Source organism: Physella acuta, unplaced genomic scaffold (genome assembly GCF_028476545.2).
Source record: "Physella acuta isolate Inbredline_101_S28 unplaced genomic scaffold, ASM2847654v3 ptg000048l, whole genome shotgun sequence".
Lineage (NCBI taxonomy): Eukaryota > Metazoa > Mollusca > Gastropoda > Physidae > Physella > Physella acuta.
Genome location: NW_026731568.1, coordinates 345,934 through 361,610, shown reverse-complemented (window position 1 = coordinate 361,610; position 15,677 = coordinate 345,934). Strand labels below are relative to the sequence as shown.

General features: G+C 36.2%; 1 protein-coding gene across 1 annotated transcript; it reads left to right on the top strand.

Annotated features, from left to right (window-relative positions):
- The first annotated feature begins 6,956 nt into the window (after positions 1 to 6,956).
- LOC131944621 (toll-like receptor 4) lies at positions 6,957 to 8,465 on the top strand. The gene is made up of 2 exons (XM_059305319.1): positions 6,957 to 7,137; positions 7,330 to 8,465. The coding sequence occupies exons 1-2, from the start codon at positions 6,957 to 6,959 to the stop codon at positions 8,463 to 8,465; spliced, it is 1,317 nt and encodes a 438-aa protein (XP_059161302.1).
- The last annotated feature ends 7,212 nt before the right edge of the window (positions 8,466 to 15,677 follow it).

Below are 15,677 nucleotides of genomic sequence, written 5' to 3'. Positions count from 1 at the left end.
ACTGTGTCCCCCACTGTGACTCATGAACATTGGTAGTTCTTGCTATCGTTTCAAATGTCCTTATGTACGAGTCAAGGTTGTCCATGCACTCATCAAATTTTGGAATCTTCCCTAAAATATTACTTTCATAATTTCTCACCTCCTTAGTTACTTGCTTGCCCACATTATCTAATTTAGCCTGTTTCAATTTTGCTTCATATTCCAACTTTACTTTTTCTATCTCTATTCTAGCTTGCTCATTAGCCTCAATCCTAACTTTCTCTATATCTAATTCCTGTTTAGCTATTTCACATTTATAGGCCCTACTAGCTGTCTCCTCTACTAGTTTCATTTGCCTTGTTACCCAGTTCTCTAAATCTTCACCCTTATATTCCAGACTCTGTCCTAACTTATACATTTTCCTAATTTATTCTGTGTCCATTCTAGATCCAACAAAAAGTATCCACCAATAGATTCAAATCAATCTAGATCTAAGCCCTAGATTCACCTGTTTAAGAAGTGACTAATCACCTTCTTACGCACAACAACACTCTTTTTTAATATTTATATGATACAATATACGACCCTTCAACTTATAATATGTAGGTCTACTAGCTAGATCACCATTAAATTTATTAAACTGTGATTACACACAGAATCTAGATCTAGATCCAATTCCTAACGTATACAAAACTAATATATCTATATATATATCTATATATATAATTCTCTTCTGGGATCAGTTAGAAAATAAAATACTTAAAAAAAAACTTTTTAAAAAACCACGTTTTTCTTGTGGACTAAAAAGTAGAAAATAACTATTTACATACATTTGATGACAAAAAACGTGGGTACTTTCACCATCAAATTTCCCGACCCATCTGCCCGACCCACGTTTTTTGTCATCAAATGTATGTAAATAGTTATTTTCTACTTTTTAGTCCACAAGAAAAACGTGGTTTTTTAAAAAGTTTTTTTTTAAGTATTTTATTTTCTCCTTTTTAGTCCGTTGCTACACATAAAAAACGTGGTTTTTAAAAAGTTTTTTATATAGTTTATTTTCTAATTTATCTAATCACTTGATTAAGTATGACTTGACAAAGTGTTTTTAAATACACGGACTAAAAAAATCTTGAGCGACCGATACGCTTTAAACAGAGAAAGGGTGTAATTTACGTTGCTGGCGTGGAGATCTACTCACGAATCACGTGATCAAATCTCCCATAAACAAACAAATAAACGCGAAGCTGAGTTAAGGAAAAACGTGTTTATGTGTATTTTAGCATGCCCAGCGTACCAACCGTGTCACCGTTAACAATGTGTTACCGTGTCCGTTCTCCTTTTTAGTCCGTTGCTACACATAAAAAACGTGGTTTTTTAAAAAGTTTTTTTTAAGTATTTTATTTTCTCCTTTTTAGTCCGTTGCTACACATGAAAAAACGTGGTTTTTAAAAAAGTGTTTATAAATACACGGACTAAAAATCTTGAGCGACCAGGATTCGAACCTGGGTTGTCGCGGCCACAACGCGAAGTACTAACCACTATACGATCACGGCCAGCGCGCTCACATCGATTGGGGCCGAAGTAACTGTGTCAATAGGCCTCAAGTCTTGTCGGTATCTTTAGAAATCATGTCCTCAATTTTATGGTCCTTGGGGCGTAATTAAATTAAGCTAATTACGGTCACTAATTGCTAGTTTTTATGATTGCATCTGAAATTGTTAGGCGAAAGTAGCATGCATGCCAAATGTCAGGTCTCTAGAGCAATCAGAAGTGGGCTAATTTTCGATGTCAATTTTAACAACAAACAAACAAACAAACGCGAAGCTGAGTTAAGAAAAACGTGTTAACAAGCTGCAAGCGCGCCTTTGCAGTCCCCTGCATTCCTCTCTATCGCTATCACTACCACCCCCACCCCACCCCCACATGATCTGGTGAGCGGTGTTCACTCTGTTTACATTTTACAATCACAGAGACGGGTTTGGTGACGGCTATTAGGGGCAGATAATTTAGTTTGAAACGATTTTAAACTTAGAGGAGGTAACTAAGAGGAGGCTGCTTTCACGTGGGGGGGGGGGGGGGGTAGTGTTTTTAAGCAAATATTTTCAATGGCATCATTGGTACTGTCGAATTCACAAATTATAAATTACTGAAAAGTAGAAAAAAAACAACTAAATAGCGGCGTATGATACGCAGCGGGTCGGCTCGTATATATAATTCTCTTCTGGGATCAGTTAGAAAACAAGCTGCAAGCGCCTCCTTGCAGTCCCCTCTCTTTCTCTCTATCACTATCACTTTACAAAGCTAAATGTTTACAAATCGAAGAGCCGGGTTTCTATTAGGGGCAGATAATTTAGTTCGATTTTAAACTTACAGGAGGTAACTAAGAAATAACTAAGAGGAGGCTGCTTTCACGGGGGGGGGGGGTGTAGGGTCGGGGTTTGGGGAAAGTGGGGGGGGGGGGTAGTGTTTTAAAGCAAATATTTTCAGTGGCAGCATTGGTACTGTCGAATTTACAAATTATGAATTACTGAAAAGTAGAAAATAAAACAACTAAATAGCGGCGTATGATACACTGCGGGTCGGCTCGTCAATAATATAAATGATAGCTCAACCAAACAACAATGTGGTAAAACACCCCACAGATGTACTCTAAATAGTTAGAAACTGGTGGCACTTATCTTAAAAAACGAATTCACACAGATCCAGGTCCCGACACACAGATCCCCTTGCAGCAGTCTTGCTTGTACAACTGTACAACACGTCTTGAAACTTGAAACACAGATATACAACTAAAATGTTGAATCTGTCCACATAAAGGGACATAACCCGGGAATAATTCACCCCATCTCTATCATACTTTAACTAGATTCCTGGTTGTATGATTACTAAAATTGTATATTTTTTCAACTTTTGCTCATATCATGATATTAATTTTTATTCCTTTCTCAATTTGCCACTCGTAATGGCACAATAACTTTGACATTATAGACTACGGATATATCACAATTGTAATATATATGTAGTGTTTTTTTCATCATAAATGTATGATACGTGTGGTGTGTTAATTATCCCTATTGATTTTTAATTAGCTTAGAAATTTTAAAACTTCTATTTTGTGGTCCCGTACTCAATAGATGCCATTTCAATAAATCAATCTTTAAAGGGGGAGGAACCCAGTAAAAACCTAACTTTATAATTCTATTGGTTAGTTCCCCTAGTGTTATTTTCATTGAAGTTGATTTTTTGTTTTCATTTATGTCATGCTCTAAATCAGATGCTACGAGTAAATAACAAAGTTTGGACTACTTGCTGGATCCGTCACGTACGTCAGCCGTTATGCTCCAGTATTACGTGTACTACAGGCTGCAGGAATAGTCTTGTTATGGCAACTATTTTTAAATTATTTAATATTCTAATTTTAAAAAAAATATATTTTTGTAATTTTATAAAGCCAATACCTACCTTTATGCATAGTTGTACACTATCAGTAACATAACGGTTCTCTACACATTGAAATATTTCTTTAAAACTTTTTTTTCGTTTGTTTTAAATATTGTTTTAAGCATCTAATTGCTTTTAATGTTGCAACCCCTCGGCCCTCGGAAGTTTCAAGTGCACCCCCGCCCCTTTAGGAGAAATTTAAAGAGCCTCCCTTTTCTCACCCTCCCCAAAGTTTTAACCCCCCCCCCCCCCCTCCTCCATCTGAAAGAAACCCCGTTAATTTGAGTGGAAATTAGATATGGTGTTTGCATTTTTTTAAAAAGTTATTTTGTGTTCGTTTTAAGTTGCATTTTAAGACAACTGTGTTTTCCGTACGTATAGTAATAGAATGATGTCATTCCTGGCGACATATTGAAGGAACCGGATCTAATGCTCGATATGGCTTGATGAAGCTGCAGAATCTAATGTCTAAAATATCTCGCGTTTGTTAAACCAACTGCCCCTGTTATTTTACTAAAGCTTTGATGGTTGGGGGGGGGGGGGGAGGGGGAGCTAATTTATATTGGCGGATTCTAGATTATGTGGACTACGTGTTCGCTAGCGTTGTTATAAACTTTAACTCTTAAATTTGTTTTTATTTTGCTTGACCTTGACACTGCTGATATTTAGGACACCGGACTATGAATAACATTCATCTTTTAACATACAATCGAAAAACCTACTTAAAATCTTCTAAGTAGGCCGATTCTGAAATTATTTACCATGGAAGTAAAAAGTTTATATACAAATGCCCAGGTTTTTAAATAATTTGTCCGTTAATCGTTTCTCCCAGCTCAGAGTTTTAAAAGCTAATTCCAAGGACATAATTTTAACAGACACTAATTTACTTGTCTGTCAGGGAAATATTGAATCTACATCTATGACAGTTTAAAATGCATGGGATATCTCACTTCCTTGATATCCTGGGGTATTTAAAATAATGTATAAATGTCTGCTTGTAAGTTGAGACAGTCATCCGTAGTTTTAAATCTATTATTATCTTTACGGTTTTTGAATGAAGGGCTAGCAGAGCGTGGCAACCCACTTTGCAACATTGTAGATAGACAGCGTCGGCTTCTTTAAACTTCCGTCAGTGGCCACTATTAGATGTGGCTCTAAGGCTTCTGTGTTCTTAGTAAGTCTAGCCGACAACAGATCAAACTTAGCATTCTTCAATTTGGTATGTTTTGTGGGTTTTTTTAAGCATTTATTTGAATACTCACAATGATTTCAGACTTCGTTGTATCCAAATTAACTAACCATTTAATTCCAGAATGATACTCAATATAGTCAATTAACCAATTAACGCCGGACTTTTCCCAGCCCCCCCCCCCCCCCACTCAACAACGTCGTTACATTCCAGAGCAATTACCTCCCTGTCATTACCAACCAAAGTAATTATTTCCCTCTACAGATCAAGAATGACACTAAAATCAATTTTAAAACTTGAATATAAAACTAACTACACAAACATCGATTTCAAAATTTCTATTTTCTTAGGGAAGGTTCTTAAGTTTAAACCTAACCGAAAACCGAGAACCCTAACCCTATCCCTAACCCTAACCCTAACCCTAACCCTAACCCTAACCCTAACCCTAACCCTAACCCAACCCTGAACCCTAACCCTAACCCTAACAATAACCCTAACCCTAACCCTAACCCTAACCCCTGAACCCTGAACCCTGAACCCTGAACCCTAACCCTAACCATAACCCTGAGCCTGAACCCTAACCCTAACCCTAACCCTGAACCCTAACTCCTACTAATCTTTATGCTTATTCTATCGTATTTCTATCTCTTAATGAATAATTTTCCGTGTGTGTGTGTGGGGGGGGGGAAGGAAAGAATGATGGAGGTGGGTAATGTAATGTCCTGCTTACAACCATTTGCATTATACGTTTCTTAAGGATGATTGCAGTAATGCAAGTATAATTCTCCACTTTGTAAATTTGTAAAAAAAAAAAAATAAAACTGTTTTCGTAATAAGCTTCTACCTTGTAAAGATTTTGACATCTTTTAAAAAAATTGATGACTAAATCAATTCAAACGATTTCTGTTCTAGCAAAAATATTTTTTTTATATTTATGGGCATTTAGAAAATCAGAATAAAGATAATTCAAATTTATTTTATGTGCTTTTATACCCATTAAAATAATAACAGTAAAGTAGTTAATCAATTTTTACATTTCGCTACAAAGATACATTGTTTCAATTATGTATTTTCAGGTAAACACCCAATCAAATTTTAAAAAGTATAAAACTGAAATAAAAAACAAACTTCCAAGAAAGTAGATGTTAAGGTTTCAAGTTTTTAACATCATTATTTACGCTAGCCGTCACAGACGAAGATGAGGATTAACAACCTGCTACCACTCACCCTTAATTACTCGTGCTTAATTGTTTTACTCCTGTGTTCAACAAACCGAGTTATGTGCTTCATATTACCAACAAGCAGATCTCATACTAATGATGCCTCTACGAGTCAGCCAACTCATGACGCTTTGAGTCACTCAGCTCCTAAAGTACCCAGCCACTTGCCATGTGTGCAATTGGTGGAGAATACAGGACTTACAGTTGACTGTAGGTCGTTACAGTTGACAGGTGTTTTACCAACCTGGTTCCCCCAGAATACGATGTCCATTTTATTAGATAACAACCTGTTGACCTCTGTACCCGCGACCTTTGACCACCTACGTCATCTTCGCCGTCTCAGCTTGTCAAACAACAGCATTACAGATCTACAAGCACATATGTTTTCTGGGTTAGGGCAGTTAGAATATCTAAATCTCGATTACAATCCCTTAAAGATATACCACATTTCTAACGACACATTTACCTCCCTTGAAAGTCTGACTGAGTTGTCTATGCTACAAGATGTAGAACTGCCAATTACACCCTACCCCATTGAAGCGTTCTCAAGCATTTTAAACTTGAAGTCGTTGAAAGTAAGCGTTGATTGTGAATCAATAAATTTCGGTGAAGATTTCAGAAATTTAAAGACATTTTCTGAATTAACACTGAGAGGAAATATAAGAAACTTGCCAAACGATAGTTTTATAAATTTAGGAAATCTCAAACAACTTGATCTGAGCATAATTCGAACGGTAAAAGTAATCGATACTGGTGTTTTCCAACCACTGAAAAATTTAAATCAGCTTTATATCAGCAATCTTCGAGTTCAGCTTAAAGTAGTTCTTGCAAGTTTAAGTGGGCTAGTAGACCTAACCATGGATACCATCGTCTTAGATTATATTCGATTTTTCGTCAAAAATAGATATTCGGATATTCTACAAGGCGACGGTATCTTAAGCCGTAAACACACAAAATATTTGACTCAGATATGTGTTGCTCATGTCGCTTTAACTCACTGTAACCTTTACATCATTCGTGACAAGGCTTTATCTAGTAAAACGTGGGATCGGTGCTTGGAGAGCCTGGACCTTACAAATAACCCTATATTTGGAACGTCAATTGTCGTTTTACACTTGCTTAAGATGAGTAACTTGGAAACGTTAATCATTCATGACAGCTCAAAACCACAGGCTGCTAAAAATTCTCTGTTGAAAACTGATTATGGCAATATGTGCAGAACCTCTATTCCTGCTCAAAACTACAACTTTAACTATAATCTAAACGATAATAGCTACATGTTCAGGTCTAATATAAGCAACGGATGTAAGATATACATTTCCAAGTCTCTTCGATGTTTGAACTTTGGCAATTTAATAAGCTATTATGAAATTGAGAACAATTTCACGTTCGTTTACGCCGATAATCTCGTTTATCTAGATGTATCGGATGGCGGGGGGTCAATGTTTACCCATCACCTACATGGACTCACACATATTAAAGCTTTTATTCTATCAGGCAGTAAACTTACTGTCATCAACAGAACATTCTTCGACACGATGCCAAGTTTAGAGACACTGGACTTGTCAAGTTGTCAGCTCAGTGGTCAGTTTATGACAGAGTCTGGGGGAAGATTGTTCCAGAATCTTCAATATTTAAAGCAGCTTGATCTGTCTTTTAATCAACTGGCGTTTCTTAGCCCTGAAATTTTCTACAACAATGTCAATCTCAAAGAGCTTTTTCTTGCAGGAAATAGGTTCAGGAAAATTCCATTTACTTTAAAGAACACACCTAAGCTAAGTGTCTTGGACATGAGATTTAATGAACTGACAAGACTTCCTGTCGAAATAAGAAATAATTTGGACCAAATTTTTAAAGAAAACAAGGAGTTCAGCTTTTATTTAGAAGGAAATGTTTTATCTTGTGGATGCCATGACATTCAATTCTTACAGTGGATACAGCTGACAGTTGTAAATATGGATATGTTCAGGAATTATTCGTGTGTTGATAACGACGGAGTTTTAACATACACGGCAGCTTTTTCAGATCTACAAATTTACTGGCGTCAGTGCTGGGGAACTTTGTTCCTGTATCTTTCTGTGATCCTGTTTTGTCTACTTATCATTGGATTTGTGTTGTGTTTTTTTGTTACCAAGTATAAGACGTACATCATATCTGGACTGCTGAATTTGTTTAGTGAAACCTTTCTAAAGAAACCTTCCAACTACGAGATTGGTGTCTTCATTGGTTATGCTGATAGAGATTACCAGTTCGCTTGTCATGACCTCAGGAAGTTTATCGAGGACACGCTGGGGTTAACGACCTTTATTCGTGACCGTGACCTATCACCTTCAACTGACCTCGCGTCTGGGATTATCGATGCTATAAATAGAAGTTGGCGCGTGCTTCTGGTCGTGAACGAAACTTTTCTCTCGCAAGACGATTGGTTCCTCTACACATGCAGGTCAGCCATATCCAACCTGACGCCCGCTAATCCTAATCTCATTGTGATTATGGTTGACAGCCAGTTACGTCATCGTTTACCACGTGACATCATGGGGGCGGTGTCTGAGGAAAACATCATCGTCATGAACGAGGGGAGGAGACTCAAGTATGACGTCACGGAGAAGCTGAGAACTCGATTACTAGCCTAACCCTTTTAAAGACTAGTTCACTCAATACATAAAGGCAAGTTCATGCAAGACTCAAATGTAAGTTCATACAAGGTAAGACACGAAGGCTAATTCACAAAAGACAAAGGCTTGTCTTACAAAACAAGACAAAAAGTAACTGCAAAATCTCGCTAGAAACTCAAAACTAAAAGTTTATTACTACTAGAGCTATTTTTGCGCCTGTTTCCTAAATTAAAAATGTCAACACTAAAATGTTTCGAGTGAAGTCACTTGTCATTCCTAGGAATAACGCTGTAGTTTAATTGAATAAATCTACTGTTTAAATTCGAGAAGTAAATCATAATTTAGCAACGTTTTATAGGAGAACAGGATGTAAAAAATAATCCTTAATAAGTTTTGTGCTAATAAAATTCATGGCAAACTTTGTAAATGGAAATGTGCTGTTACTACTATTAAAACAATATTTCTCAGTGTTCTTGTAATTTTAAAACAAAATGTATGTAGTTTCTTTTTTTAAACGTAGTGTTTCATCTTTTTTTTTGCAATATTGTTGTAACAGATTATATTTAGCTGCAGATAAACGTGTTGTAAATATATGTACATTTGCTTTAATTGCATTAATGATCAGATGTTAATGATGTTTTGTCTTGTAGGACTACACCACTGATTTATCTATTTAAATTATCTGGATTAAATCTAGTTCAGGGGAAACAAACAAAAACACATATTTCTAAAACCTATGTAATGCAGTCATTACAGTTGGAGATTATATTTGTAGTAGGTTGTTAATTAGTTTACAAGAACAGGTTTATAATTGAAACATAAGAAGTTGGTTTACGCATAGCAAGTAAAATGTGCTAAAAAGAGTGCTAATGAGCTCAAAATAAAAATTTTCAATTTATATTTTGTTTCACTGATTGGGTTAGGTTTAGAATCAAGACATTCATTTGTGAATGGTTAACATTTTTAATACAGTAGAGTTGAATGACTAAAAACTATTGCGCTCTAAATGAACATGAAAAATGTGCGCTTAATAGCGTGTTAAATAGTACTGTAGGCTACACAGGAAATTGCCATTGATTCTTTAAAAATTAATTAAGCATCCAATTGCATTATCATCGGGTTTTGACCCATGTGCGAAGTTTCAGAGAAATTGGTCATTTAGATTTAGAAGTGAACATTTACTCGCCATTTGCGGTCCATACGGCCGCAGCACGACCAATAGACAGACAGGCAGAGGAAGCAAATTAAATTAAAGCTTGTAAAAACGTTTTAACAACAAGCATTTATGTAATAATGCACTAAACTTATGCGCTAAACTTACCCATATGTTTTAACTATTGATTTAATTGATTTTATTTTAATCTTGATTAACTTCCTTCTACGGCCCATTTAGAGAACGTGTGATCTAGATATATGTTTAATGAAGATGTTCACCTACACTATATGACACAACAAGTAAACAGACATAGTACGCACTTTATTCTTTTCCTTCAGTCTAGAAGTCTGGAATATTTTCAGACGTCAAATCTATGCTGAAGTGTGTAGTGTTGGTGACATCGATCATCGCTTGCTAGACTAAACGTAAGTTGAAGGGTAATGTTGGTGACATCGATCATAGCTTGCTAGACTAAACGTAAGTTGATGGGCAGTGTTGGGGCATCGATCATAGCTTGCTAAAGTGAACGTAAGTTAATGGGTAGTGTTCGTGGAGTGGTCTTGTGTTTAATATGAGGGATTGTGTATGATTTGTGTTGTTGTATTTAAATGTTGTCTATGGCGGTCCTAACGTCTGGTCTATGATGGGCCACTGGTCTATGATGGACCTAACGTCTGGTCTATGATGGGCCTTTGATCTATGATGGACCTTTGATCTATGATGGACCTTTGGTCTATGATGGACCTAACGTCTGGTCTATGATGGACCTCTGTGGTCTTTGTAAAACTAATGTCTGGTCTATGATGAACCACTGGTCCTTTCCTTTTGTGTGTGCGTGTGTGTGTATGTGTATTTGTGTGTGTTTGCATGCCTCTAAAAACTATAACTTGAGGACCATTTCAGTTATGTTGACCACATTTCAAATATAAGTTTTGCGTCAAGTCTGCAGTTATCTATCAACTTTTGAGAGAATTCTGATAACTGTGAGTGGTATATACTCTACTTCAGTACCGTTACAGCCAGGTTGATGAAGTTTCATATACAAGTATTATATCAAATTTGTAGTTCTATATCAACTTTTGAGCTATTACCGATTCTACTTTCAATTTTTCAAAGCCTATAACTTGAATACTGTATCGTATAGATGAACGAAATTTCACTTATAAGTAAAATATCTATTTTTCTGCCTTCTTTCAAATTTTTATTAATTTCCGTTGACCTGGAGTAGTAAGTAACACTATTTCCGATTTCTCAAAAAACGCATGTGAATTTATAAAGTACTAATAATATTCCGCACTATTATACACATTTTTTGGCACTCAGTTGGAGCGCAATTCTTTTTTCTACGAAATTCTATTCTATTTTAAAAAGTATAAGTAATTAAAAAATCATGTCTGTATCCCGAGTTGCCAATCCCCGTAGTGTTATATAAGAAAGTTTACGGGAGATCACTCCCGGTTTATTTAAAAACATAACTAGTCCATAACATGTTTGAAATTACAAATATATGTTTTCATCTACAGCAAAATACATGCTATAACGTTCGTAATGATGTGGAGTACGTCTGCTTTAGTGAAGTGTGTTTTATTAATAATCAACCTATTTTTATTCAGCAAAATGACAGCGCTGAAGTGCGTGGGCCAACACCGAGCTCGAAAGTTTATACTTACCTACCCGTTTATTTACTCACAGCTCATACAAAAGTGAAGTAACAAAGTGTAGTGTGAGCAGAACGTGACTGTCTAGCGTTGGTTAGGTATTCCCAAGCGTTAGATAATACATTTTTGTTCAAACATGCTGCATGGGATTTTATTCATTAAATTGTTTTTAACTTTCTAGTGATTGGGACTTTGATCGCGGAATATTTACTAGCATTGACCGTTGCGGATAGCTAAATAATGAAATTTACCATATAATGACCAAAACTGTGGGTCAAAGATCTAATTAGCTCATTTATCTGACGTGTAACTTTAAATCATTATTAATTGCAATTATAAAAGCTATTTTCATATATATATATATATATATATATATATATATATATATATATATATATATATATATATATATATATATATATATATATATATATATATATATATATATATATAAATGCACCTCTTGTTCATACCATCACGAGTACGTTGTTTGATGAGACGTCTAGGCTTGCTTTCGACCTCAACCTGTTCGACCTCAGGCTGTTCGACCTCAACCTGTTCGACCTGAGCCTGTTCGACCTCAGGCTGTTCGACCTCAGCCTGTTCGACGGAGAGCATTTCGTCGAACGTTATTTTGTAATGGACAAGGATAAATCAGTTTGAATGATTTGCTTTTTGATAACACGCCCATAATTACAGAATGTACTTTTATTTCTTTTGCTATATTGTAGTATCTGAAATTTTGTTCGCATCAAATGTCATTAATTTTTTTATCTAAAGTTTTGCATTTAGCAACCATCGACTGTGTTTTATAAAGAGAATGGAAGGTGATCACAATATGTAAAACACACAAGGATTTAGAATAGATCTGATATTATCACAATACGACATAGTAAATGCACAATGTTTGAGTAATTAATGTGACAAACAAAGAAATAATTAATATCAAGTTTATAAAGGATTTACGCTGGAACCATTTCTGTAATATAGACATTAGGCACATGACCACTTCGTTATATATTTCATATTTACTTAGACATGATCTGATTAAACTTATTATACTAATGAAAAAAAAGTGTTGCTTTTAAAATTTGTCTGTACTTGAGTTATAGGCATTTTTATCAAAGCTGCAAAATCAGTAAAGAAAATAAATCTAGGAAATATTGTAAATTTGAGAAACTCTGCGGTGTGGTAGATGAATCTGATTGTGAGATAATTAAAATTTTGAAAGAAGCGATTTCTGGGCATCTTGAATCTCTTGAAAATGAACTGCATCGCTATTTCTCTGAGCTGAAAAAAGAAGAATCTGCATTTACGCATTACCCATTCCCGTTCTTCCGTTGATGTTGCCAGCATTCCTGATGAATTACAAGATGAATTCTTTGATTTGCAGAATGATTCCGAGTAAGATAAAAAACTGCAGACAAAATTTTGGTGTGGTATTCACCATTCATACCCAAACGTAAAATGATTGACTTTTCGAGAATATATTTTCAACACTATTCTTCGATTAAAAACAAAATTAAGATAATTATAATGACATAGGTTGGCGTTAACATTTTTTTTTTCTTACAATCGTTGAAGCATTACGTCAACAATACTCAATGTGGAGGTTAATGCAAATAGAGAAAAGGCCCACGGCAAAAAATATACACAAGATCACAACTATGTGCCACATTTCTTTTTCAAAACTTTTTCCGTACGCCCCCGCCCCACACCCTTTGACCTTCCTTCCATGTTTGAATTTTTTTCCTATAAGTTAACCCTTCCTCTACCTGACGTAGGGGGGGGCATCGAAAAATTGCGTTGCAAAATTAGAGTACAATTTTTGTAATTGTGTGACCGCTCATCCCTTTCCCTCCTCTCCCCCGGCGTATCATACATATTTTCTACTTTTCAGTAATTCATAATTTGTGAATTCGACAGTACCAATGCTGCCACTGAATATATTTGCTTTAAAACACTGTCAGTAGCTCGTTAAGGACGATAACACCCGCACCACCTCACGCTAATTGAAAGTTCATAAAATTATTATATAAAAATGTATTGAACCTAAGAAACATGGGGCAGATAAAGCTGAGTTCAACTGTTTAAATGACCACGTCTTACAGTGGATTGTGTGTTCAGATTTCCTCGCCCACGCCCCACGTGTGTCCAAAACGTGGGCCGCTAGTTGGAGGGTCGAGAAGCTGTAGTAAGATAAAAAACATACAACGTTGCTGTGGGTGGGGGGGGGGAGGGGGGGTAAGATAAGGGTTGGATGGCTTGTGGGCATGGGGATTTTATTGTAAGTTGTGAGGCGAGGGCGGGGGGGGGGGGGGGTTGAACTAGTTGAACGGGAAATTACTCACAGAAACAAACACAAAAAACAGTCAGGTTTTGTTAGGAATAAAGGATTTGTGAAGGGGGGGGGGGCTGTAGAGCGAGGAACAAACACAATTCAAACTGGTTATAGTTGAAAGCAGAGTTTCTTCCAGGCATCTCTTGGGGGGGGGGGGGGGGTTTGTAACGCCCCCCCCCCCGCCGACCAAAGTGAAATTTATATAATTTATATAGAAAATATATGGGTTGTATTTTTTGATAGCATAAATTATTTATAGACGTTACAAGCATTATGGTTGTATCAATTGTAAGTAAAAATACTGTAAGATAATTCATACAACAATCTCAACTTTTGTTACGTATTTAATTAAATACGACGTAGAAAAGTTAATTATAAAAGAAATTTAGGCACACCGTGTTTTGCCTAAGTTTTGCCGTAGGCTATTCCCTGGTCAGCCTCTCCTCAGTAGGCATTTTTTGTGTTTTTTGACGTTTTGTGTCAAGGATCCTTTGAACCTTGTCGGCTTTCTGTTGTGATCCTCAGTTTTGTTATGTAATAAGCGTGATAAATTTGGGCAGTAAAGGTGGTTGAACTAAGCATAACTATTGTTGCGTGATGTCTAAAGAAAGGGACGGCTAGTAAGGGCAGAAAATTCAGTTTTTTTAAAATTGGAAACTAAGGGGAGATAACACATATTCTGCTTGCTCTTTTCCTTTTCGGTTCGGCTGCTTTTACGGAGTGTGGGGGGGGGGGTAGAGGATTGGAAAGTGAGGGTGAGGATAAATGTCCTTCACTAGCTACTAATTGTGTTTTTAAGCAAAATATTTTCAGTCGCAGCTTTGGTAGTTTCGTATTTACAAATTATGAATAACTGAAAAATAGGAATTAAGCTAAAGAGCGGCGTATGCTATGTCGCGGGTCAGCTAGTGTTTTATAAATATAATATACCATACAGTTTTTTATACGTAGTTAATGTGACTTGCTGCCCTCATCTCATCACAACAATAGGTACTGCCCACATTTAGCACGCACATTACATACATTTATAGTTTAGAAGACCTGGCGAAGCACATATGTCCTCAGTCGGCCTTGTCCGAACATATTGTGTGTTGTTGGCGTTTGGTGTCAATGACAGCCTTTGAATTTTCTCGGCTTTCTGTTTTGATCCTACGCTTTTTTATGTAATGAGCGTGATAAATGTGGGCAGTAAAGGTGGTTGAACTAATCATAACTAATGTTGCGATGAGTTGAGCGCAGCAAGTCAGATGAACTTGTAACATTCTAATAAACGCCATTAATATTGTGTTTAAAATAATTACAATCTACATACTTCATACTAAATATTTTTAGCTGAATTATAAAAATTACCATGCGTATATAACCTACACATATTAAATTGCATTTTATTAATCCTAAGTTAATATGCATTCTCTGAATATTTAATTCAGAAAAAAAATTAACACATTCCATTCAAATATATGTTTGTGACTTTTTTCCTGTGACTTTTTTCTTTGTTTTTTTTCCTGTGACTTTTTTTTCTACAATCGTTTAAATGACCACAGATAGTGTGGTCAGCTTCCCACGTGTTTATTTTACACTAAAGGTGGGCCGCCAACCTGGTTAGATTAATATACAACGACATACCAGCCTCAATTTGTGCTGAATTACTTTTTCAAAACTTTCCTACGTACGCCTAGCCCCCCCCCCCCCACCCCTTTACCTTCCTCCCATGTTCTTTTCAAATTCGATCGTATAGTAAAGAAAAGAGGGGGGGAGTTGGGTGTTAGAGTTCTATGTTTGGAAAACTAAACTTCTGCCCCTTATAGCCGTCACTTCTATTGTAATTCTTCGGGGTGAACCAAAGCTCACCTGACAGGTGGGGATGAGGGTGGTGGCTAAGCTGCGTGAAGTTTTTTAATGTCTCTACGAAGAGTCATTATACGAGCCGACCCGCTATTTTGTTGTTTTATTTTCTACATTTCAGTAATTTATAATTTGTGAATTCGACTGTACCAATGCTGCCACTGAATATATTTGTTTTAAAACACTATCAGTATCTCGTTAAGAAAGATAATCCCCACTCCCTTCTTTCC

Coding starts and splice junctions, on each gene's coding strand:
- LOC131944621 (XM_059305319.1), top strand. CDS start 6,957: ATGAGTAACTTGGAAACGTTAATCATTCATGACAGCTCAAAACCACAG. Junction 7,138..7,329: donor GTCTAATATAAGCAACGGAT/GTAAGATATACA, acceptor TTATTCTATCAG/GCAGTAAACTTACTGTCATC.